Source organism: Bubalus kerabau, chromosome 8 (genome assembly GCF_029407905.1).
Source record: "Bubalus kerabau isolate K-KA32 ecotype Philippines breed swamp buffalo chromosome 8, PCC_UOA_SB_1v2, whole genome shotgun sequence".
NCBI classification, from domain to species: domain Eukaryota; kingdom Metazoa; phylum Chordata; class Mammalia; order Artiodactyla; family Bovidae; genus Bubalus; species Bubalus kerabau.
In genome coordinates this window covers 109010599-109034904 of record NC_073631.1, presented here as the reverse complement: position 1 = coordinate 109034904, position 24306 = coordinate 109010599, and the positions used below count along the sequence as shown (strand labels likewise).

Here is a 24306-nt window from a genome sequence, read left to right as displayed (position 1 = left end):
TGACCTCCTGATGAGCTGGTTTCCATGGAACCCGATCGCACGTCTGGGGTCTGGGTGACTAACCATTCCTGGGGCCTCAGAGACAAAAACACAGAAGCTAAGGTCAGAAGCAACAAATGAGCTCGATGTTGTAGCCACAAAAACAAGCCTTCAGTTGGAGCCTGGCAAGTCCATGGGATCCATACCTGTGCTCACAGAGTCTCTGGTCCAAGAGACAGTGGGACCCATAGGGTAGGAGACTAGTGACCAGGCCAGTGCACTACAGAAAGGGGGACTTTTCAGTTCAACTCCTGTGACTTGGACACTGGGGTCAAATCAAAGCCAAGCCTTCTCCTGACATGAAATGATCTCTCACCAAATTGCTGCTGCTGGTTGTCTGCTCAGTCCCAGCACCAGTGTGAGAACAGGAGGCCTTGCTGTATGCATATCACATGGGACCTCAAAGGAATTCCCTAGGAGATGAGGACTTCCTCTCAAAATAGCATCATAAAATCATTTCACAATATGTGTGCACAAGAAAAGAAATTTATGAATGTGAATAAATAATTAAAAAAAAAAAAGCCTGTAGCAGCAGGGAAGACCTTTGGATGGTCATTTTCCAAACCATTCCTCTCCAGATAGGATAGTCCCTGACATGGATATGGTGCTCACATGCTTTCAAGAACTTCTTTACCCATAATACTTTCCGCTGGACAAAGAAATGGCAACCCACTCCAGTACTCTTGCTTAGAAAATTCCACGGATGGAGGAGCCTGGTGGGCTACAGTCCATTAGGTCACAAAGAGTCGGACACGACTGAGCGACGTCACTTTCAAAATGTGAATAGGTATGTTTTAATAATAGATTAAATTAACATTTTAATTCATAAAGCAGATGACCCTCCATAATGTTGGTGGCCTTCATGAAACCAGGTGAAGAGAGGAATAGACGAAAACACTGATCCTCCCCCAAGTAAGAGAGAATTGTCAGCCAACGGCCTTCACACTGGGCTGTTAGTCCTTCTGCTTTTGAACTTAAACATCAGCTCGCCTCAGTCTCAGTAGCACCAGACTCGCTTGCAGCGTTTGGACTTAGCAGCCTTAACGACTATGTGAGCCGATTGCTTTAAAACATGTACGTGTGTATGTGTGTGTGTATGTGCATGTGTGTGTGTGTGTGTTTCTGTGTATTATTTATTCTATGTGGGGGAAAGTTTTATAGGGGCAAAGACCACAACTAACGAGGACAAGCTTGAATCAAATTCCTTGATCTGAAAGTAATGACATATAAGATGTAGACAAGTCATTTTCCCTCATGTATAAACAGGTAAAATAATACTACCTAGATGATGTTTGGGAGCAGTAAAACACAGCAGAGGAAGAACGTCTGGGACAGTCTATCAGATCTATCTAGGCCTGACAGGCAGGCAGTCACCCTCACAGCCACTTCCTGAGCTGGGGCAGGAGTGTTTCTGTCCCAGAGGCACCTGATCATGCAGGGCTGTGTCTTGGCTGCTGACACAGAGATACAACGCTGAGTCTGTCAGCTCCAAGGAGCTCAAGTTCAGCTCAGAGTGAAAGTCACTAAACTGTTTTCCTGAGAATCGATCCGGGAGCTGTGCTTCTCCCCTCACTTCCTGCCTGTAATACTGAACGAGGAACTCGGGGCCCTGGCCCAGGGCCTGTTGGTACCAGTACACGGAGAGGTGTCCAGAGACACGGGAGCATCCAAGGGTCCCTCGCTCTCCTCTTGCTTTAATCAGGTATCTCGGGGTTTGAGTGACTCCAGAATCCACAAGGCCTGTGGGGGAAGAAGACTGGGGCTGAGAAAGAACGCAGGAGAGAACCCGATGATGCCTTGGATTCAGGCAGAGTCAGGCCAGGAACACGGATTCCCCCCTGTGCCAAGGACCCACCTGCTGCCAGGAGACACAGAGCCACACAGCAGACGGGGCTGCAGCCCATGGCAGGAGGGGCAGAGCTGGGAGGCACCTCCTTGCTCAGAGCTCTGCTTCTCTGAGAGCTGAGGTTCTGTGCCCCCTTCCTCTGACTGGAGGTGAGGCAGTGACGTCACTGCTCTGATGTCACTGCCTGTGCTGGTTCCCAGGAATCTGAGCTCTCATTCTACCTCAGCTGATCCAGGACCCTGCTCTGTCCTGCAAAGTCTCTTAGATGACATGTGAGCTGGACCACCTCCCAGCTCCATTCCCTTCACTTTTACTGCAACCTCAGGGCTCCCTCAGCACTGCATAGTTGAACTTCATGGCTCCCAGCTGGGACAGCAAGGCTGCAAATTAGTGCCTATCCTAGTAAGGCTTCTAGAGATAAAAACACCAAATAAAGCTTTCTCTTAAGCCTCCTGGTCCCAGGCACTAGCTCTGTCTGCTTGCTCTGCCCTAGAAACTTGTGGAGTTTCTCAGCTGCACAGAGTCCCCATGTGCTCTATGCATGGAAACCAAGATTGTCTGCCCAGATTTAATAGTCATGGATGTGTTCATATTAGAAAATATTTTACTGTTTGCCGATTGAACTGTGTTTTTGCTTGCTTTGCTTTTCTAAAGAACACACACACAATTAGAAACACAAACACACAAACCAGCCTGCCATAGCTGATTTATGGTTTTGTATTTCAAGAGAAAAGAAATGAGTTCATGCAGGAAATATTTAATACTTTGACTTTTAGAAGATTGTGATGAGAGAGATGCTCCAACTTTGGTTAGCTTTTGTTGGTGGTGGTGGTGTTCAGTTGCTAACTCAAGTCCAACTCATTGAAACCCCATGCATTGCAGCATACCAGGCTCCGCTGTTCATCAGCAAAAGTGAAGGGTATGGAACTGGGAGGTGGTAGGAAAGAGCAACACCTGCCTGAACAGAAAAGCGAAGGAACCATGGGGAAGGGCGTCGGGCATAAACCCAGCCTCGCTAACACCAGCAGTCCAGCTCACACGTAATCTAAGAGACTGCAGGACAGAGCAGGGTTCCACAGTTTGTTCAAATTCATGTCTGTTAGTCAGTGATGCTATCTAACCAACTCTTGCTCGGCCACCCCCTTCTCCTCTTGCTTTCAGTCTTTCCCAGCATCAGGGTCTAGGCTATTTAGATGCTAAAGACAGGCCATGGTGGAGAATACATACACACACAGCTTGTCTCTCCTCCTCAGGGATGACCAAGGAATTTTGGATGATTAATAATTAACTGAGGTTGCATTCTCTTTGAGGACCCCAGAGGACCTGCTCAAACACGCCCAGTTAGGGATCATTACAAGGTTCCCTGGGTGATGGGCAAGGACATGACCCAGTTGAGGGAGGAGCAGCAAGGCTGAAGTAGAGAAGGGTGGGAATGAGGGCCAGGAAGGTGAGAGAGAAAGGCCCACGTCTGGGGAAGATGGACAAGAGCAGAGATCACTCAAGGGCCAGCCTGGGGGAGAGCCTTCCATAGTGACAGGCATGCAGTGCCCGGGGAGAGACAAGAGGGTCTAGATGTACCTGATTTCCCAGCAACCTTCCCTCTTGGAGGCCTCATGTTCAGACTGATGACTAGCAGTCAGAGCTGGGAAGCATCTTTACGCTCACGTGGCAGCTCGAGTGAAAAGACAGAGAGTGAGGGTGGACACATGTCCACGAGGCCCTGTTGTCAGGTCCGTGCCAGGAAGATCAAACATTGCTGGCTATGCTGCCAGTATGTGTCTGTGGGCTCCAAGATTCCAGGTGCTAGGAGCCTGCAAGGGGCTCCCCAGGTTCCAGGCTGCAGGGCCCTCATCTGCTTTTTTGCACAGAAAGGAGGTGGCCGTGCAGCACTGTGGAGTAACTGCTGGCGCAGAAGTACACAGATGTCTTGGAGCGTTTGGCAGACTCCAGCGTGAGAGGGAAATCATTTGTGCTTGGTCTGGAGATGCTGTAACCCTCAGGCACATCTCCCTTCTCTGTGGTGGGAGGGCCATTTGAGTAATGGAGCAGCCTCAGCCCGTGTCCCAGGTCTTGTCGGTATCAGTACATGCGGTCATGACCCAGATCCTGAGTACATGTCAGTGTCGCGCTCTGTCCTCTCCTCACGACCTGGAATCTGGGGTCCTGAGTGACCCCAGCATGGACCGCCCCTGTGGAGAAGGAGGACCGATGCTGCAGTCACAGCGGACAGGCTTAGTGCTGGCACCCAGAAAGGGACTCTGCCCCCAGGACTCACCTGCCTGCAGAAGACAGAAGACCACACCGCCCAGGAGGCAGGGGCTCATGGCGGGGGTGGGGCAGGAGGAGGGCCCTCTGGTCTGAGTGTGGATGAGAGGGGAGAGGGGCTCTCCAGGGAATCCTTCTGAGATGTCACTGTCCCTGCCAGGCCCCAGAGCCAACTTGTCACTCAGGGGCCACGCCCCTTCCCCCAGAGGCTCAAATCAGAAATGAACCTGAGTGAACAGTTCACAACATGGAGACCCATCCAGAACAAGAGACTTAATCTCACAGGTTGCTGTAACCTTTCTGTAAATGTTAAAGGCTTTTCTGCAGATGTTAAACTGATTCAATGTTTTGTATGTTCTAGTCCAGACATAAGTCTTCATTAACATGTATATTACTTGTATTTGTCTACATATTTCTGAAGTTTTGAATCCTGGGGAAATCCTTCTGGTGTTCTGCTGCCCTTTATGATATGTGTCCCAAGAGCACTTCAAGCGGAAAAGGCAATGGCACCCCACTCCAGTGTTCTTGCCTGGAACATCCCAGAGACGGGGGAGCCTGGTGGGCTGCCGCCTATGGGGTTGCACAGAGTTGGACACAACTGAAGCGACTTAGCAGCAGCACTTCAAGGCTTCCTTTCCACAACATTGCCCACAGTCCTGAGACAGTCCCTCCACCTACCGTGTTTCTCCAGGTTTCTGCTCCCAACCTCATTGCAGGCTCATCAACATTTGAGGAATTCTTTGGTCTGCTTCTAATCAATTCACTGACAGACGATCAAATGCAGGTACACCTCCTTCATGTTCACAGCAGCCCGTGATTCCCGAGTTGGGGGGAGGGAGCAAGCAGAGCCCCCTCATGCTGGTGACCCACCTTTCTGGGTGGAGATAAGCTGGGTGCCCGGCACAGAATGACATTTTGGCACAAAGGAGTACAGAGGCAGGAGGGACGTGGAGGAAGGTGCAGACTCTAGGGTAATGAAAAATGCTTAGTTTTTATCTGAGACATTCCTCTCATGGGAATACCTCCTTGTGAAGTGTGGCTGCCATTCATTCAGTAACAGTTCATATCACAGAGCCCCAAACTGTATCTTGTTACACATAATACAATGCGTGTATATACCTTGCTGTGTACACAGATCCATGAGCGAAGGGACCACGGGTGTTGAGAATACACTTGAGCCGGGATGCTAGCTGAAACATTTATGAAGTATGAGATCTGGGCAACTCACGTCCCCTGAGATGTACAAACAGATAAAATGATGACATTAGTGAGCATTAAAACATATCAAGAAGTGAATATCTGGGAAAGTCTATCGCTCCACCAGAGACTGGGCTTGGCAGGCTGGCAGCTGACACTCAGGCACCACTTCCTGAGCTGGGGCAGGAGTGTTTTTGTCCTAGAGGCACCTGATCATGCAGGGCTGTGTCTTGGCTGCTGGCACAGAGATACACCGCTGAGTCCATCAGCTCCAAGGAAGTCAAGTTCAGCTCAGAGCTAGAGTCACTGAACTGTTTTCCTGAGAATTGATCTGATATGTTTCCTTTCTCATACTCTGCCCTATTGTAATACTGAATGAGGAATTGGAGGCCTTGGCCCAGGGCCTGTTGGTACCAGTACACAGATCTGTGTCCAGAGTCAGGGGACCATCTCAGAATCACTTGCTGTTTTCTTGATTTGATCAGGTACTCGGGGGTCTGGGTGACTTCAGAATCCACCAGGCCTGTTGAGGAGGAGACAAGGAAGCTGAGGACAGAGCACAGGGAAGCCTCCTGATGCAGCCCTCATCGTCAAGCTTCTATCGCAGGGAGGCAAAGACATCTCAGAAACTCCCACACTGTGTCCAGGACTCACCTGCTCCCAGGAGGCTTAGAGTCACACAACAGAGGAGCCTGGAGCCCATGGCAGCATCAGGAACCCAGGACTACTGCTGGCTGGGGGCGGGGCTCCTGGGGTGAGTGGTGTAAAGTGCTGACCCTCCTACTTCCCTGATTGGAGCATTTGCCTATGATATCACTGATCTGTGCCTCTGCAGGCTGCCCTTGTCCACTGGACCCCTTGGCAGGACCCAGGGCTGGTTCCTCTAAAGCATTCCTTGTTCTGCACAGCCCCTCAGCCAAGGGTGGGTGTGAAGTGAGCACTGTCCCCATGTCCCCATATGCCCTTAACATGCCTTTTTCTTCTCTTCCTGTCCCTGTCAGTCACTCATCACGCAGCCCTCACCAGCCACACTAATCCCTTCACCCTCCACTCCCCATGCTGCTCCAGGAGAAGATTTCCTGGGCATATCCTGAGGCGTCAGGCATGTCCCCATTCCCCTGGGCAGTCAGGAGTCTGTGCTGAGTCCATGCATCCCTGGACCACTCAGGGAGCCAAACCTACTTTCTGATGCAGGCATGTAGTCAAGGTTCCCCTAAGCTACCCTCTCCAGGGTGACTCTCAACCCCCTCCATCACACCCTGCTTACCATGGGCCCACAGTGCCTCCTAGAGGCCAATGGTTTCATGGATCTGTGCCTTCCATCTAAAACAAGAATACAAATTCCCCGCACTCCACACTTTCAACCCCTACTCACACAAACACACACACACACACATACACACATCCCTCATCTGCTGCCTTCCCAGCCTGGATGAATTAGGGTTGATCTTCAAGTCTAGTCTTAGCCTGTGGAGGTAAAAGACTGTATGATCAGACATTTATACTAAGAAGGAATTAAGTGCAGCACTAGATTCCAGAATCTCGTCCCTTAACCTTAGGGCAGGCTCATCGACACTTAAGGAATCCTTGGGCTCCCTTTCTTATTAATTCACCGACTGACAGGAGGCCTCTCACACGCAGGCTCAGGTCCTTCATGTCCACCTTAGCACGTGCTTCTTGTCGTGTCTGAGGGGTTGGGGAACAGCAAGCCGAACCGCCTCAGGCCTGTGACCCAGCTTGCTTTGAGGAAAGAAGCTGGTTGCCCAGCACCACGGACGACATGTTGGCACAAAGGAGTACAGACGTGGGAGGGATGTCAGGAGAGATGGCTGACCCCAGGGTAAAGGAAAAATGCTCCAATTTTACCTGAGACATCCATCCATGGGGGTACTTCCTTGTGAAGCGGGGCAGCCATTCAGTAACCGATATCCTAGAGGCCCAGACTGGATCACATGCACAAACCTCACATTTGGAAGGACCCTGCACTGGCTGCCATGCTCTGCTGCTCTGATTTTCAAATTCTCAATAATTTCTGAACCTGAATATCGTGCACGTGGTCATGAGTGGGTGACCATGGTGACCTCCTGATGAGCTGGTTTCCACGGAACCCGATCACACGTCTGGGGTCTGGGTGACTAACCATTCCCTGGGCCTCAGAGACAAAAACACAGAAACTAAAGTCAGAAGCAATGAATGAGCTCGATGTTGTAGCCACAAAAAAGCCTTGAATCGGGGCCTGGCAAGTCCATGGGATCCATTCCTGTGCTCAGAATGTCTCTGGTCCAAGAGACAGTGAGACCCACAGTGCAGGAGACTAGTGACCAGGCCAGGGCGCTACAGAAAGGGGGACTTTTCAATTTAACTCCTGTGACTCGAACACTGGGGTCAAATCAAACGCAAGCTTTCTCCTGACATGAAATGATCTCTCACCAAATTGCTGCTGCTGGTTGCCTGCTCAGTCCCAGCACCAGTGTGTGAGCAGGAGGCCGTGCTGTGTGCATATCACATGGGACCTCAAAGGAATTTCCTCGGAGATGAGGACTTCCTCTCAAAATAGCATCATAAAATCATTTCAGATAATGTGTGCACGAGAAAAGAAATTTATGAAAGTGCATAAAAAAAAAAAAATTCTTGTACCAGCAGAAAAGACCTTTGGATGGTCATTTTCCAAACCATCCATCTCCAGATAGGATAGTCCCTGACATGGATATGATGCTTACATGCTTTCAAGAACTTCTTCAACCAAAATACTTTCCAGGAGCAATCGCTTAAATATTTAGCTCTGGGCTAAAGAGAACTTTAAAAAAAAAAATGACGGCAAGAGGAATCATACTGCTGGTTGTCAGGGAAGGAGACAGGCCTGGGAATGGGGCCTCAGAGGATTTTTGGTGATGAAATGTTCTCAGTCTTTATAGGTGAACGTTCCATGGGCACACACACATGGATTGATCAGAGCCATTCATCTGTTCACTGTGCAGTGTGTAACGTTAATGTATATATAGCGGACCCCTTGGACCACACTGTTTTGAATTTCATGCGTCCAGTTTTGTGTGGAATTTTTAATAGATACTAACTACAGACTTTGTTGTTCATCTGGTAAAGAATCTGCCTGCAGTATGAGAGACCTGAGTTGGATCCTTGGGTTGGGAAGATCTGCTGGAGAAGAGAAAGACTACCCACTCCAGTATTCTGGCCTGGAGAGAATTTATATTTCATGGACTGTATAGTCCATGGGGTTGCAAAGAGTCAGACACGATTGAGTGACATTCACTTTCCCTTTTCACAGTACCACACAACTGTGGCTGGTTGAATCTGGGTATGTGAAATCATAAACAGGGTTGATTGAATTTTAAACAAATTTTACAGCAGGGTTAAGGCTGGTTCAGGGCCCCCAAACTTCACATTATTCAAATGTTAACTATAATTCATATGGCAATAAAGTTAATGTAAAAACGCCTGAGGGTAAGTTACATGCTCTGTTTATCTCATGTATGGAACCGGCAAGCATAATTACTTTCTTTCCTATGACATCTGAAGTCCTCAAGTATAGGGTTTGAAGTCAAAATGTGTCCATATCTACTTTTGCACCTAGGAAGCACTAGAGGAGGCTGTCAGAGATTAGCAAAGGGAGTCAAGAAATCCAGAGTCCTGTCACCTGCCAGGGACTTCATGCTTATTAACTTCTTGTGCAGCCCTGGAAGGTGGTGTCCTGACAAATCCAATAAGTCAACTAGACTCTGCCTTGGATATTTAGTTTTATTTTGGGTGCTCCAAAGAGGGATATTTTTTGGCTCAGATGGTAAAGCGTCTGCCCGCAATGTGGGAGACCAGGGTTCAATCCCTGGGTTGGGAAGATGCCCTCGAGAAGGAAATGGCAACCCACTCCAATATTCTTACCTAGAAAATTCCATGAATGGAGAAGCCTCGTGGGCTACAGTCCATGGAGTCGCAAAGAGTCGGACACGACTGAGCGACTTCACTTTCAACATGTGAATATGTATTTTTTAATAATAGATTAGATTAACATTTTAATTCATAAAGCAGATGACCCTCCATAATGTCAGTGGCCTTCATGAAACCAGGTGAAGAAATGAATAGACGAAAACACTGATCTTCCCCCAAGTAAGAGATAATTGTCAGCCAATGGCCTTCACACTGGACCATTAGTCCTTCTGCTTTTGAACTTAAACATCAGCTCCCCCTCAGTCTCTAGTAGCACCAGACCCGCTTGCAGCATTTGGACTTACCAGCCTTAACAACTATGTGAGCCAATTGCTTTAAAACATGTATGTGTGTATGTGTGTGTTTGTGTGCGTGTGTGTGTGTTTCTGTGTATCATTTATTCTATGTGGGGGAAAGTTTTATGGGGGCGAAGACCAAAAGTAATGAGGACAGGCTTGAATCAAATTCCTTGCTCTGAAAGCAATGACATATAAGATGTGGACAAGTCAGTTCCCCTCAGATGTATGAACAGGTAAAATAATACTTACCTAGCATGATCTTTGGGAGCATTAAAACAGAGCAGAGGAAGAATTTCTGGGAGAGTCTATTGGATCTATCTAGGCCTGGAAGAGAGGCAGTCACCCTCACAACCACTTCCTGAGCTAGGGCAGAAGTGTTTTTGTCCCAGAGGCACCTGATCATGCAGGGCTGTGTCTTGGCTGCTGGCACAGAGATACACGGCTGAGTCTGTCAGCTCCAAGGAGCTCAGGTTCATCTGAGAGCTAAAGTCACGGAATTGTTCACCTGAGAATCGATCTGGCATGTTTCCTTTCTCATTCTCTCGCCCATTATAATACTGAACAAGGAACTGGGGGCCCTGGCCCAGGGCCTGTTGGTACCAGGATACAGAGGTGTGTCCAGACTCAGGGGAACATCTCAGTATCACTTGCTGCTTTCTTGATTTGATCAGATATTTGGGGGTCTGGGTGACCCCAGAATCCACCAGACCTGTTGGGAAGGAGACAGAAGGAAGCTGAGGACACAGCACAGGGGAGCCTCCTGTTGCAGCCCTCATTGCCAGGCTTCTATCTCAGGGAGGCAAAGACATCTCAGAAGCTCCCACACTGTGTCCAGGACTCACCTGCTCCCAGGAGGCAGAGAGTCACACAGCAGAGGAGCCTGGAGCCCATGACAGCATCAGGACCCAGGACTGCTGCTGGCTGGAGGCAGGGCTCCTGGGATGAGTGGTGTAAATTGCTGACCCTCCTGTTCCCTGATTGGAGCATTTGCCTATGACGTCACTGCTCTGTGTCTCTGCAGGCTGCCCTTATCCCCAGAACCCCTTGGCAGGACCCAGGGCTGGCTCCTCTATGCTATTCCCTGTCCTGAGAGCCGCCAGGAAGTATAGGTGTGAGGGGAGCTTCGTCCCCTGGTCCCATGTGTCCACACGCATTTGTTCTGCTCCGCCTGACCCTGCCTGACACCCAGCCCTCACCAGATACCCCAACTTCTCACCCTCCCCTTCCCATGCTGCTCCACAGATGGCCCCCTGGGCACATCCTGAGGCTCCAGGCACGACCCCTCTTCCCTGAGCAGAGAGGAGTCTGTGCTGGCTCCATGTGTCCCAGGACCACTCAGGGAACTCAAACCTGCTCCCAGGTGCAGGCATGTAGCCAAGGTTCCCTTAAGCTTCCTTCTCCAGGTGACTCTCAACCCCTCCCAGGGCACCCTGCTTACCATGGAAACACAGTGCCTCCTAGTGGCCGAAGGTCCATGGTCTCATGGATTTGCAGCCTCTGAAGCAAGGTTTCAAAAATCCCACAACATAAATACAAACACATACACACACACACATATCTGTTCTACTGCTTTCCTAGCCTGGCTGATTAGGGTTGATCTTCAAATCCACTCTTAGCCTCTGGAGGTAGAAGACTGTATGATCTGACCGTTTTCCTAACAAGGAAATCATTGCTTCACCACTACAATGATGGTAGTTAGCTAAAATGGAAATATATGTCATAAAATAAACGCTCAGATGATCTCAAGTGAATCTGCCTGCAAACATGTCTTCATAACTACTTCTGATTGATCAGAGGCATGTATTTTCAGATTTCCTATTGAAATGTGTATTAACCTATTTATTTCCTATGAACTTGTAAATCTTGATATAATAAGATACCATGGAGGAAATATTTTGACTTCGAGAATATTTCTCTGAAGGAAATGGTGGCAACCTGGTCCAGGTTAATTGAGATGCTAAGAAAGAGGGGCAGGAAGGAGAACACACACCCCCCGCCTGTCTCTCCTCCTGGGAATGGACTCCCAAGGGATTTTGGCTGGTTTCCAATTAACTGAGGTTGTTTTCTCTTTGATGACCCCAAGAACTTGCTCAAACACGACCGCTTATGCTTGGTTACAAAGTTCGCTGTGTCATGGGAAGGGACATGACCCAGATGAAGGGAGAGAAGTGTGTCTGGACAGAGAGGGCAGGGGAGCTGAGCCCAAGGCAGTAAAGGAGGAAAGACCCGCCCCTCTGGTGGGCAAGAGCAGGGAGCACTTGAAAGCTAGGCTGCCGGAGAAACTTCCAGAGAGACAGCAATGAGGCTCTGGGAGAGACAAGAGGGTCTAGATATATCTGATTTACTAATATTCTTCCCTTCGGGAGGTCTTAAGCTGATGAGGAAGAGTCAGAACTAGTCAGAACTGGATGCTTTCTGAACTGCCTCCAGGGAGGATGCAAAGGAAAGACAGAGACTGATGGTGGACATGTGTCTGCGAGTCCCTGGAGTCAGATCCAGGCCTGTCCAGGTCACACATCAGGGTCACAGTGCTGGCACGTGGTCCCCAGGGCATTAGGTTCTCAGTGCTAGGATCCTGCATGTAGGCCCTTGTCTTTTTCAACAGAGAGCAGGTGACCCTGCTGCGCCCTGGAGTAACTGCTGGCACAGAAGTACACAACTGTCTGGGAGCGGTTGGCAGACTCCAGCATGAGAGGAAAGTTCTCTGTGTTTGATCTAGTGACGCTGTACCCGTCGGGCATGTTTCCTGGCTCGCTAGTGTGCACACCAACTGAGTAATGGATCAGCCTTAGCCCGTGTCCTGGGTCTAGTCGGTACCAGTACATGCGGTCATGACCCAGATCCTGAGTACATTTCAGTGTCATGCTCAGTCCTCTCCTCAGGACCTGGAATCTGGGGTCCTGAGTGACCCCAGTATGGACCGCCCCTGTGGAGAAGGAGGACCGATGCTGCAGTCACAGCGGACAGGCTTAGTGCTGGCACCCCGAAGGGGACCCTGCCCCCCAGGACTCACCTGCATGCAGGAGACAGAAGACCACACAGCCCAGGAGGCAGGGGCTCATGGCCGAGGCGGGGCAGGCGGAGGGCCGTCTGGTCTGAGTGTGGATGAGAGGGCGAGGGGCTCTCCAGAGGGGCTCTCCCTCTGAGAGGTCACTGCCCCTGCCATACCCCAGAGCTAACCTGTAACTCAGGGCCACGCCTCTTCCCCCAGAGGCTCAAATCAGAAATGAACCTAAGTGAGCAGTTCACATATGACCGACCTAGGCAGCATATTAAAAAGCAGAGACATTACTTTACCAAAAAGGTCCATCTAGTCAAAGCTATGGTTTCTCCAGTAGTCATTTATGGATGTGAGAGTTGGACTATACAAAGAACTGATGCTTTTGAATTGTGATGTTTGAGAAGACTCCTGAGAGTCACTTGGACTGTAAGGAGATCCAAGCAGTCCATCCTAAAGGAAATCACTCCTGAATAGTCATTGCAAGGGCTGATGCTGAAGCTCAAACTCCAACATTTTGGCCACCTGATGGGAAGAACTGATGCATTTGAAAAGACCCTGATGCTGGGCCGGATTCAAGGCAGGAGGAGAAGGGGATGACAGAGGATGAGATGTTTGAATGGCATCACCATCTCAATGGATATGCGTTTGGGTAAACCCAGGGAGTTGGTGATGGACAGGGAGGTTGGAGTGCTGGGGTCCAGGGGGTCGCACAGAGTCAGACCCTACTGACTGTCAACTTGACTCTGCCGTGGCTATTTAGCTTTATTTTTCTGGATGCTCCTAAGGGGGTGTTTCTGGAAAACTTAACATGTGAATAAGTATATTTTAATAATAGATTAGATTAACCTTTTAGTTCATAAAGCAGATGACCCTCCATAATGTCAGTGGCCTTCATGACACCAAGTAAAGAGATGAATAGACGAAAACGTTGATCCTTCTCCAAGTAAGAGATAATTGTCAGCCGATGGCCTTCTCACTGGACCATTAGATCTTCTGCTTTTGAACTTAAACATCAGCTCCCCCTCAGTCTCTAGTAGCACCAGACCCGCTTGCAGCTTTTGGACTTACCAGCCTTAACAACTATGTGAGCTGGTTGCTTTAAAACATGCATGTGAGTATGTGTGTGTATATGTGCATGTGTGTGTGTGTTTAAGTGTATTATTTATTCTATGTGGGGAACAGTTTTATGGGGGCAAAGACCACAAGTAATCAAGACAGACTTGAATCAAATTCCTTGATCTGAAAGTAATGCCATACAAGATGTGGACAAGTCAGTTCCCCTCCGATGTATAAACAGGTAAAATAATTCTTACCTAGAATGATCTTTGGAAGCATTAAAACATAGCAGAGGAAGTATGTCTGGGAGAGACTATCAGATCTATCTAGGCCTGACAGGCAGGCAGTCACCCTCACAGCCACTTCCTGAGCTGGGGCAGGAGTGTTTCTGTCCCAGAGGCACCTGATCATGCAGGGCTGTGTCTTGGCTGCTGGCACAGAGATACACGGCTGAGTCTGTCAGCTCCAAGGAGCTCAAGTTCAGCTCAGAGTGAAAGTCACTAAACTGTTTTCCTGAGAATCGATCTGGGAGCTGTGCTTCTCCACTCACATCCTGCCTGTAATACTGAACGAGGAACACAGGGCCCTGGCCCAGGGCCTGTTGGTACCAGTACACGGAGAGGTGTCCAGAGATCGGGGAGCATCTCAGGGCCCCTCGCTGTCCTCTTGCTTTAATCAGGTATCTCGGGGTTTGGGTGACTCCAGAATCCACAAGGCCTGTGGGGGAAGAAGACTGGGGCTGAGAAAGAATGTGGGAGAGAACCCGATGGTGCCTTGCATTCAGGCAGAGTCAGACCAGGAACACGGATTCCCCCCTGTGCCAAGGACCCACCTGCTGCCAGGAGACACAGAGCCATACAGCAGAAAGGGCTCCAGCCCACAGCAGGAGGGGCACAGCTGGGAGGCGTCTCCTTGCTCAGAGCTCTGCTTCTCTGAGAGCTGGGGTTCTGGGCCTTCTTCCTCTGAATGGAGGTGAGGCAGTGACGTCACCGATCTGATGTCATTGCCTCTGCTGGTTCCAAGGAATCTGACCTATCATTCCAGGTTGCTGATCCAGGAACCCTGCTCTGTCCTGCAAAGTCTCTTAGATGTTGTGTGAGCTGGACTGCTGGTCTAGGCGAGGCTGAGTTTATGCCCGATACCCTTCCCCATGGCTCCTTCGCTTTTCTCTTCAGGCAGGTGTTGCTGTTTTCTGTTTCTCTTTCCTACCACCTCCTAGTTCCATACCCTTCACTTTTGCTGCAACCTCAGAGGCTCCCTCAGCACTGCATAGTTGAAGATCATGGCTCCCAGCTGGGACAGCAAGCCTGCAAATTAGTGCCTATGCTAGTAAGGCTTCTAGAGATAAGAACACCAAATAAAGCTTTCCTTAAGCCTCCTGGTCCCAGGCACTAGGTCTGTCTGCTTGCTCTGCCCAGAAACCTGTGGAGTTTCTCAGCTACACAGCGTCCCCATGTGCTCTATGGGTGGAAATCAAGACTGTCTGCCCAGTTTTAATAGTCATGGGATGTGTTCATATTAGAAAATATTTCACTGTTTGCCGATTGAACTGTGTTTTTCCTTGTTTTGTTTTTCTAAAGAACACACACATAATTAGAAACACAAACACACACACCAGCCTGCCATAGCTGATTCATGATTTTGTATTTCAAGAGAAAAGAAATGTGCTCATGCAAGAAATATTTAATACTTGACTTTTAGAAGATTGTGGTGAGGGAGATGCTACAAACGGGTTAGGTTTTGTCGGTGGTGGTGTTGTTCTTCAGTGGCTAACTTGAGTCCAACTCATTAAAACCACATGCATTGCAGCGTCCCAGGCTCCCCTGTATTCACTATCTCCCACAGTTTGCACAAATTCATGTCTGTTAGTCGGTGATGCTATCTAACCACCTTGTTCTCTGCCACCCCCTTCTCCTCTTGCTTTCAGTCTTTCCAGCATCAGGGTCTAAGCAATTTAGATGCTAAAGACAGGCAATGGTGGAGAATACATACACACACAGCTGGTCTCTCCTCCTCAGGGACGACCAAGCAATTGTGGATGATTAATATTTAACTGAGGTTGCATTCTCTTTGAGGACCCCAGAGAACATACTCAAACAGGCCCAGTTAGGGATCATTACAAGGTTCCCTGGGTGATGGGCAAGGACATGACGCAGATGAGGGAGGAGCAGCAAAGCTGAAGTAGAGAAGAGTGGGAACGAGGGCCAGGAAGGTGGGAGAGAAAGGCCCACATCTGGGAAAGTTGGACAAGAGCAGAGACCACTCAAGGGCCACCCTGGGGGAGAGCCTTCCATAGTGACAGGCATGTGGTGCCCGGGGAGAGACAAGAGGGTCTAGATGTATCTCATTTCCCAACAACCTTCCCTCCTGATGGCCTCATGTTCAGACCGATGACTAGCAGTCATAGCTGGGTAGCATCCTTAGGCTCACATGGCAGCTAGAGTGAAAAGACAGAGAGTGAGGGTGGACACATGTCCACGAGGCCCTATTCTCAGGTCCGTGCCAGGAAGATCAAACATCGCTGGCTATGCTGCCAGTACGTGTCTGTGGGCTCCGAGTCTCCAGGTGCTAGGAGCCTGCAAGGGGCTCCCTGAGTTCGAGGCTGCGGGGCCCTCATCTGCTTTTTTGAACAGAAAGGAGGTGGCCGTGCAGCACCGTGGAGTAACTGCTGGCACAGAAGTACACAGATGTCTGGGAGCGGTTGGCAGACTCCAGAGTGAGAGGGAAGTCCTTTGTGCTTGGTCTGGAGACGCTGTAGCCCTCGGGTATGTCTCCTTTCTCCGTGTCGGGAGCAGCAAATGAGTAATGGATCAGCCTCAGCCCGTGTCCCAGGTCTTGCCGGTACCAGTACATGCGGTCATGACCCAGATCCTGAGTACATGCCAGTGTAGCCTTCTGTCCTGTCCTCACGACCTGGAATCTGGGGTCCTGAGTGACAGCAGCATGGACCGCCCCTGTGGAGAAGGAGGACCGATGCTACAGTCACAGCGGACAGGCTTAGTACTGGCACCCCGAAGGGGCCCCTGCTCCCCAGGACTCACCTGCCTGCAGGAGACAGAAGACCACACAGCCCAGGAGGCAGGGGCTCATGGTGGGGGCGGGGCAGGCGGAGGGCCGTCTGGTCTGAGTGTGGATGAGAGGGGAGAGGGGCGCTCCAGGGAGGCCTTGGGAGATTTCACTGTCCCTGCCAGGCCCCACAGCCAACCTGTCACTCAGGGGCCACGCCTCTTCCCCCAGAGGCTCAAATCAGAAATGAACCTGAGTGAACAGTTCAAAACAGAAACAGCCCATCCAGATCAATGGACTTGAGCCTTATGAGTTGTTGTATCCTTTCTATAAACAGTTTACGACTTTAAGTGTGTTGTATTCCAGAGATAATTCTTCATTCCTAAGTATGTGAAGTTATATGCAGATTTCTAGCTGCAGGCTTGGGGGGTTACTCAGTGCTCCTAAACAGCACATTGTTCAAGAGTCAGCTACAATCCATGCATCAGTAAAGTTGATTTTAACATGCCTGAGGAGGGATGTATGTTACATGCTCTGGTTTATTTCCTGCACTAAATCAACAGGCAGAAATATTTTCTCCCCTGTGATTTCTAAAGGCCTCAGCTGGAGGCAAAATATGTCCATCTCTATCTTTGCACCTAAGAAATGGTGGAAGAGGCTGTCAGAGATTAGCAAAGGCAATCAAGAAATCCAGAGTCCTGTTATGTGCCAGGAACTTCATGCTTTCTAAATTTCTAGGCAAGCCTGGAAGTTGTTGGGTGACTAATTTAATGTGTCACCTTGACTAGGCCACAGATATTTAGTTCCACATTGTTCTGAATGTCCCTGTGAGGATGTCTTGATGAGAAATAAATATCTGTTAAGTTGTCAATAGATTTTAAAATCAGATTAGATGAACATCTTTATTGGCAAGGCAGATGAACTTCCATAATGTAGTAAGCCTCATCCAATGAGATGAAGAAATGAATAGAACAAAAACCCTAAACCTCTCCTGGGTAGGAGAGAATTATCCAGCTGATGGCCTTCACTAGACTATCACTTCTTCCTGCCTAACAGCCTTTGAACTTAAACATCAGCTCTTCTTAGGTCTGTAATAACATGAGCCCAGCTTCTAGATCTTAGGCTTATGACTATTAACAACTATGTGGGTCAAATCCCTTAAAAGATATATAAATGTGTTTGATTGTTTTATGGGAGAATCATACAATGGGGGCGAAGACCACAGTAACAAGGACACACGTGAGTCTCATTTCTTGTTCTGATATTTATCTGATTCCTTGTTCTGATATTTATGAAGTATGAGATCTGATCAAGCCACTCCCCCTCAGATGTGTAAAGAGTTAAAATAATACTTGTGTTGTATGATCTTTGGGAGCATTAAAACATATCAAGACATGAATGTCTGGGAAAGGCTGTCTGCTCTCCCAGGATTAGGCCTGGCTGGCTGGCAGTTGATACCCTGACACCACTTTCTGAGCTGGGGCAGGATGATTTTGTTCCAGAAGCACCTGATCATGCAGGGCTGTGTCTTGGCTGCTGGTACAGAGATGCACGGATGAGTCTTTCAGCTCCAAGGAGTAGAACTCAGTTCAGAGGTAGAGTCACTGAAATATTGACCTGAGAATCGCCCTGATAGGTTTGCTTCTCCTCTCACATTCTATTGAAATACTGAACAAGGAACTGGGGGCCCTGGCCCAGGGCCTGTTGGTACCAGTACACAGAGAGGTGTCCAGATTCAGGGGAACATCTCAGCGTCACTTGCTGCTTTCTTGATTTGATCAGGTATTCGGGGTCTGGGTGATTTCAGGATCCACCAGGCCTGCTGGGAGGAGACAAGGAAGCTGAGGGCAGAGGACAGGGGAAGCCTCCTGCTGCAGCCCTCATCGCCAGGCTTCTATCGCAGGGACGCAAAGAAGTCTCAGAAGCTCCCACACTGTGTCCAGGACTCACCTGCTCCCAGAAGGAAGAGGTCACACAGCAGAGGAGCCTGGAGCCTGTGGCAGCATCAGGAACCCAAGAGAGCTGCTGGCTGAGGCAGGTCTCCTGGGGTGAGTGGTGTAAAGTGCTGACCCTCCTGCTTCCTGATTGGAGCATTTACCTATGACGTCACCGCTCTGTGCCTGTGCAGGCTGCCCTGTCCTCTGGGCCCCTTGCCAGGACAAAAGTGAGCCCTCTATGCCCTTCCTGCCCTTAACAGCCCCTGAGCAAGGGGTGGGTGTGAAGGGTGCACCATCCCCATGTCCCCAGTGCCCACAGCATACCTTGTTGTCCTCTGCCAGCCCCTACCTGACACACAGCCAGGCACTCACCTGGCTGGCAATCACCAGGCAATCAGCTGACAATCACCCAGCCCTCACCAGTCACCCCCACTCCTCACCTCCACTTCCCTTGCAGCTCCTGGAGACCATCTCCCTGGGCACATCCTGAGAATCCAGGCACATCCCCACTTTCCTGGGCAGCAAGGAGTCTGTACTGGTTCCATGGGTCCTGGAACCTCAGGACCTTAGGGAACTCAAACCTGCTTTCTCATTCAGGCATGTAGCCAAGGTTCCTTAAAGCTGCCCTCCCCAGGGTGACTCTCCACCCCTCCCAGGATCCCTTGCTTACTGTGGGCCCACAGCGCCTCCTAGTGGCCAATGGTGCACAGTCTCATGGATCTGGGACTTCTGCCTAAGCAAGAATGTAAATACCCCACACCCTGAACACACACACACACACACACACACACACACACACACTTGTTCTACTGTCTTCCCAAGCTGACTGACTTAAGATTGATCTTCAAATTCCCTCTTAGCCTCTGGAGGTAAAAGACTGTAGAATCCAACATTTCCACTAAGAAGAAACTAATTGCACTGACAGTAGTAAGCTCAGGTGGAATCACACAGACCCTCAGTACAGACACTCCGCTGAGCTCAGGGGAGCACAGCCTGGGACACGGCCTTCCATAGGCCCCTCTGATTAATCAGATCCAGGTATTTCTAGATTTTCTATATAAATTATTACTAATTCTAGGTAATGGAGTTATATACAGAGATTTTATATATATATATATATATACCCATTTAGTTTTAAAGTTATAAAACTTTGAAATAAAAAAAAACATCTGTCCACTATATTTGACGTCGATGTAGCTGGGCATGATATGAGACTGCATACTCAGTGTCACACTGCAGGCATGTGGCCCTGGGTTCCAAGGTTCCACGTGTGAGAAGCCTGCAAGGGGCTCTCCGACTTTCAGGATGCAGGGCGTCCCTTATCTTTTTGCACAGAGAGGAGGTGGCCGGGCAGCGCCGTGGATAACCACAGGTGCAGAAGTACACAGATGTCTGGGAGCGGTTGGCAGACTCCAGCCTGAGAGGGAAGTTCTCTGTGCTTGGTCTGGAGACGCTGTAGCCCTCAGGCACGGCTCCTTTCTCCGTGGAGGGAGGGATAACTGAGTAATGGATCAGCCTCAGCCTGTGTCCTGGGTCTTGTCGGTACCAGTTCAAATAGTTAAAGCTCAGATCCTGAGTACATGTCAGTGTCGCGCTCTGTCCTCTCCTCAAGACCTGGAATCTGGGGTCCTGAGAGACCCCAGCATGGACCGCCCCTGTGGAGAAGGAGGACCGATGCTGCAGTCACAGCGGACAGGCTTAGTGCTGGCACCCCGAAGGGGACCCTGCCCCCCAGGACTCACCTGCCTGCAGGAGACAGAAGACCACACAGCCCAGGAGGCAGGGGCTCATGGCGGGGGTGGGGCAGGCGGAGGGCCCTCTGGTCTGAGTGTGGATGAGAGGGAGAGGTGCTCTCTAGGGAGTCTTTCTGAGATGTCACTGTCCCTGCCAGGCCCGAAGCCAACCTGTCACTCAGGGGGCCACGCCCCTTCCCCCAGAGGCTCAAATCAGAAATGAACCTCAGAGATAAGTTCACAACCCGGAGCCCCATCCAGATCAATGGACATAAGCTGTACAAGTTGATGCAACTCTTCTGTAAAACTGATTAAATTTTGTGTGTGTTCTAGTCCAGAGGTAATTCACATTAATACGTGTATTACTTCTATTTATTTGCATGTATCTGTAGTTTATATCTTGTGGAAATCCTTCTGGCTTCCTGTTGCCCTGTTTAACTCATGTGTCCCAGTAGGACTTCAAGGCTCCATTTCTGCATAACTGACCACAGTCCTGAGATTGTCCCTCCACCTACCATGTTTCTCCAAGTCTCTGCTCCCAAACTCATTGCAGGCTCATCAACATTTGAGAAATCTGTTTCGTCTATTTCTAATCAAGTCACTGACAGACGGTTTGCCAGCCAAACGTGGGTACAGATTCTTCATGTTCCCAGGAGGCCCTGCTTTCCATGTCGGTGCAGGGGAGAGAGCAACCAGAGCCCCCTCAAGACTGTGACCCACCTCTCTTGGTGGAGAGAAGCTGGGTGCCCAGCACAGGGTGATGTATTGGCACAAAGGAATTCAGGTGTAGGAGGAACATGGAGGGAGGTGCAGATGTCAGGGCAAATGAAAACTGTTCTCTTTTTACTTGAGACATTCCTCTCATGGGAATATCTCAGAAGCTCCCACACTGTGTCTAGGACTCACTTGCTTGCTAAAAGCAGAGACACACAGCAGAGGAGCCTGGAGCCCATGGCATCATCAGGAACCCAAGAAAGACTACTGCTAGCTGGGGGCGGGGCTCCTGGATTGAGAGGATAAGTGCTGACCCTCCTGCTTCCCTGATTGGAGCCTTTGCCTATGATGTCACTGCCCTGTGTCCCTGCAGGCTGCCCTTATCCACTGGATCCCTTGGCAGGACCCGGGGCTGGCTCCTCTATGCCTTTCCCTGTCCCACACAGCCCCTCAGCAAAGGGTGGGTGTGAGGTGAGCACTGTCCCCATGTTCCCATATGCCCATCACATGGCTTTTTTCTTCTCTTCCTGTCGCTGCCTGACACTCATCACCCAGCCCTCACCAGCCACACTAATCCCTCAGCCTCTGCTTCCCATGCTTCTCCAGGAGACACCTCCTGAACACATCCTGAGGCTCGAGGAACGTCCCCAGTCCACTGGGCAGTGAGGAGTCTGTGCTGGGTCCATGTGTCTGGACCACTCAGGGAACTCAAACCTGCTCCCTGATGCAGGCATGTAGCCAAGGTTCCCCTAAGCTGCCCTTTCCAGGGTGACTGTCAAACCCTCCCAGCACACCCTGCTTACCATGGGCCCACAGTACCTCCTAGAGGCCCATGGTCTCATGGATCTGTGCCTTCCATCTAAAACAAGAATACAAATTCCCCACACTCCACACTTGCAACCCCTACACACACACACACACACACACACACACACACACCCTTCATATGCTGCCTTCCCAGCCTGGCTGAATTAGGGTAGATCTTCAAGTCTAGTCTTAGCCTTTGGAGGTAAAACACTATGGTCAGACATTTCTAATAAGGCAGTAATTCCTTCACCATTCCAATGACAATAGTTAGCTAAAATGGAGTACTGCTACTGCTGCCGCCGCTAAGTCGCTTCAGTTGTGTCTGACTCTGGGGGATCACATAGACCCAGCCCATCAGGCTTCTCCATCCCTGGGATTCTCCAGGCAAGAGTACTGGAGGGGGTTGCCAGTGCCTTCTCTGAAAATGGAGTAATATGGGCAATACAAATAAGCGCTCCATGATCTCAAATGAAGCCAGCCTGGACACCTGTATTCCAGACCTCCTTTTGATTAAGCAGATCCATACATTTCCAGATTTCATATTTAAATAAAGCATTACCAAAATCTAGCAGGTGCATTTTTTGAAGAGGTTTTATGTGTATTAACATATTTATTTCCTATGAACTTGTAAAATCTTGATATAATAAGACACCATGAAGGAAATATATTGACTTTGAGAAGATATCTCTGAGGGAAATGGTAGAAACCGGGTCCAGGATAATTGAGATGCTAAGAAAGAGGGACAGAAAGGGAGAACACACACACCTAGCCTGTCTCTGCTCCTGGGAATGGACTCCTAAGGGACTTTGGCTGCTTTCCAATGAACTGAGGTTGTTTTCTCTTTGATGACCCCAAGAGCTTGCTCAAACACGCCCACTTACACGTGGTTACAAAATTCCCTGTGTCATGGGAAGGGACATGGCCCAGATGAGGGCAGAGCAGTGTGTCTGGAGCAGAGAGGGCAGGGGAGCTGAGCCCAAGGCAGCATAGGAGGAAAGACCTGCCCCTCTGGTGGGCAAGAGCAGGGGGCACTTGAGAGCTAGGCTGTGGGAGAAACGTCCAGTCAGACAGCAATGAGGTGCTGGGAGACACAAGAGGGTCTAGATATATCTGATTTACTAATATTCTTCCCTTCTGGAGGTCTAAAGCTGATGAGGAGGGGTCAGAAATAGTCAGAACTGGATGCAACTGCATCCAGGGAGGATGCAAAGGAAAGACAGAGACTGATGGTAGACATGTGTCTCCGAGTCCCTGGGGTCAGATCCAGGACTGTTCATATCACACATTCAGGGTCACAGTGCTGGCACGTGGTCTCCAGGGCCCTGAGGCTCCTGGTGCTAGGAGCCTGCACGTGGGACCCTGTCTTTTTGCACAGAGAGCAGGTGGCCACGCAGCGCCCTGGAGTAACTGCTGGCACAGAAGTACACAGATGTTTGGGAGTGGTTGGCAGACTCCAGTGTGAGAGGAAAATTCTCTTTGCTTGATCTGGAGACACCGTACCCGTCGGAAACGTCTCCTTTCTCCGTGCTGGGAGGCCCAACTGAGTAATAAATCAGCCTCAGCCCGTGTCCCAGGTCTTGTCGGTACCAGTACATGCGGTCAAGACCCGGATCCTGAGTACATTTCAGTGTCATGCTCTGTCCTCTCCTCACGACCTGGAATCTGGGCTCCTGAGTGACCCCAGCATGGACCGCCCCTGTGGAGAAGGAGGACCGATGCTGCAGTCACAGAGGACAGGCTTAGTGCTGGCACCCCGAAGGGGACCCTGCCCCCCAGGACTCACCTGCCTGCAGGAGACAGAAGACCACACAGCCCAGGAGGCAGGGGCTCATGGCCGGGACGGGGCAGGCGGAGGGCCGTCTGGAGTGTGTGTGGATGAGAGGGGAGAGGGGCTCTCCAGGGAGTCCTTCTGAGATGTCACTGTCCCTGCCAGGCCTCACAGCCAACCTGTCACGTGGAGGCCACGCCTCTTCCCCCAGAGGCTCAAATCAGAAATGAACCTGAGTGAAGAGTTCATAACTCGGAGACCCAGCCAAATCAGTGGACTTGAGCCTTATGAGTTATTGTATCCTTTCTATTAACAGTTTACAACTGTAAGTGTGTTGTATTCCAGAGATAATTCTTCATCCCTAAGTATGTGAAGTTATATGCAGATTTCTAACTGCAGGCTTGGGGGGTTACTCCGTGCTCCTAAATAGCATGTTGTTGAAGAGACAGCTACAATCCATGCATCAATAAAGTTGATTTTAACATGCCTGAGGAGGGATGTATGTTACATGCTCTGGCTAATTTCCTGCACTAAATCATCAGGCAAAACTATTTTCACACCTGTGATTTCTAAAGGCCTCAGCTGGAGGCAAAATATGTCCATCTCTATCTTTGCACCCAAGAAACGGTGGAAGAGGCTGTCAGAGATTAGCAAAGGGAATCAAGAAATCCAATGTCCTGTTACGTGCCAGGGACT

General features: G+C 49.8%; 6 gene segments (V, D, J or C); all 6 read right to left on the bottom strand.

Annotated features, from left to right (window-relative positions):
• Positions 1 to 1139: 1139 nt before the first annotated feature.
• Positions 1140 to 2286, bottom strand: LOC129658696 (T cell receptor beta variable 9-like). The segment is given in 2 exon segments: positions 1140 to 1779; positions 1895 to 2286. Coding segments are annotated over 2 exon segments (444 nt in total).
• Positions 2287 to 5354: 3068 nt separating this feature from the next.
• Positions 5355 to 6050, bottom strand: LOC129658695 (T cell receptor beta variable 5-1-like). The segment is given in 2 exon segments: positions 5355 to 5870; positions 6002 to 6050. Coding segments are annotated over 2 exon segments (414 nt in total).
• Positions 6051 to 9673: 3623 nt separating this feature from the next.
• On the bottom strand, positions 9674 to 10479 carry LOC129658693 (T cell receptor beta variable 5-6-like). The segment is given in 2 exon segments: positions 9674 to 10297; positions 10431 to 10479. Coding segments are annotated over 2 exon segments (444 nt in total).
• A 1676-nt stretch (positions 10480 to 12155) lies between these two features.
• Positions 12156 to 12650, bottom strand: LOC129658694 (T cell receptor beta variable 6-9-like). The segment is given in 2 exon segments: positions 12156 to 12514; positions 12602 to 12650. Coding segments are annotated over 2 exon segments (408 nt in total).
• A 3396-nt stretch (positions 12651 to 16046) lies between these two features.
• Positions 16047 to 16735, bottom strand: LOC129658399 (probable non-functional T cell receptor beta variable 6-7). The segment is given in 3 exon segments: positions 16047 to 16082; positions 16301 to 16599; positions 16687 to 16735. Coding segments are annotated over 3 exon segments (384 nt in total).
• A 6444-nt stretch (positions 16736 to 23179) lies between these two features.
• On the bottom strand, positions 23180 to 23674 carry LOC129658398 (T cell receptor beta variable 6-6-like). The segment is given in 2 exon segments: positions 23180 to 23538; positions 23626 to 23674. Coding segments are annotated over 2 exon segments (408 nt in total).
• Positions 23675 to 24306: the final 632 nt, after the last annotated feature.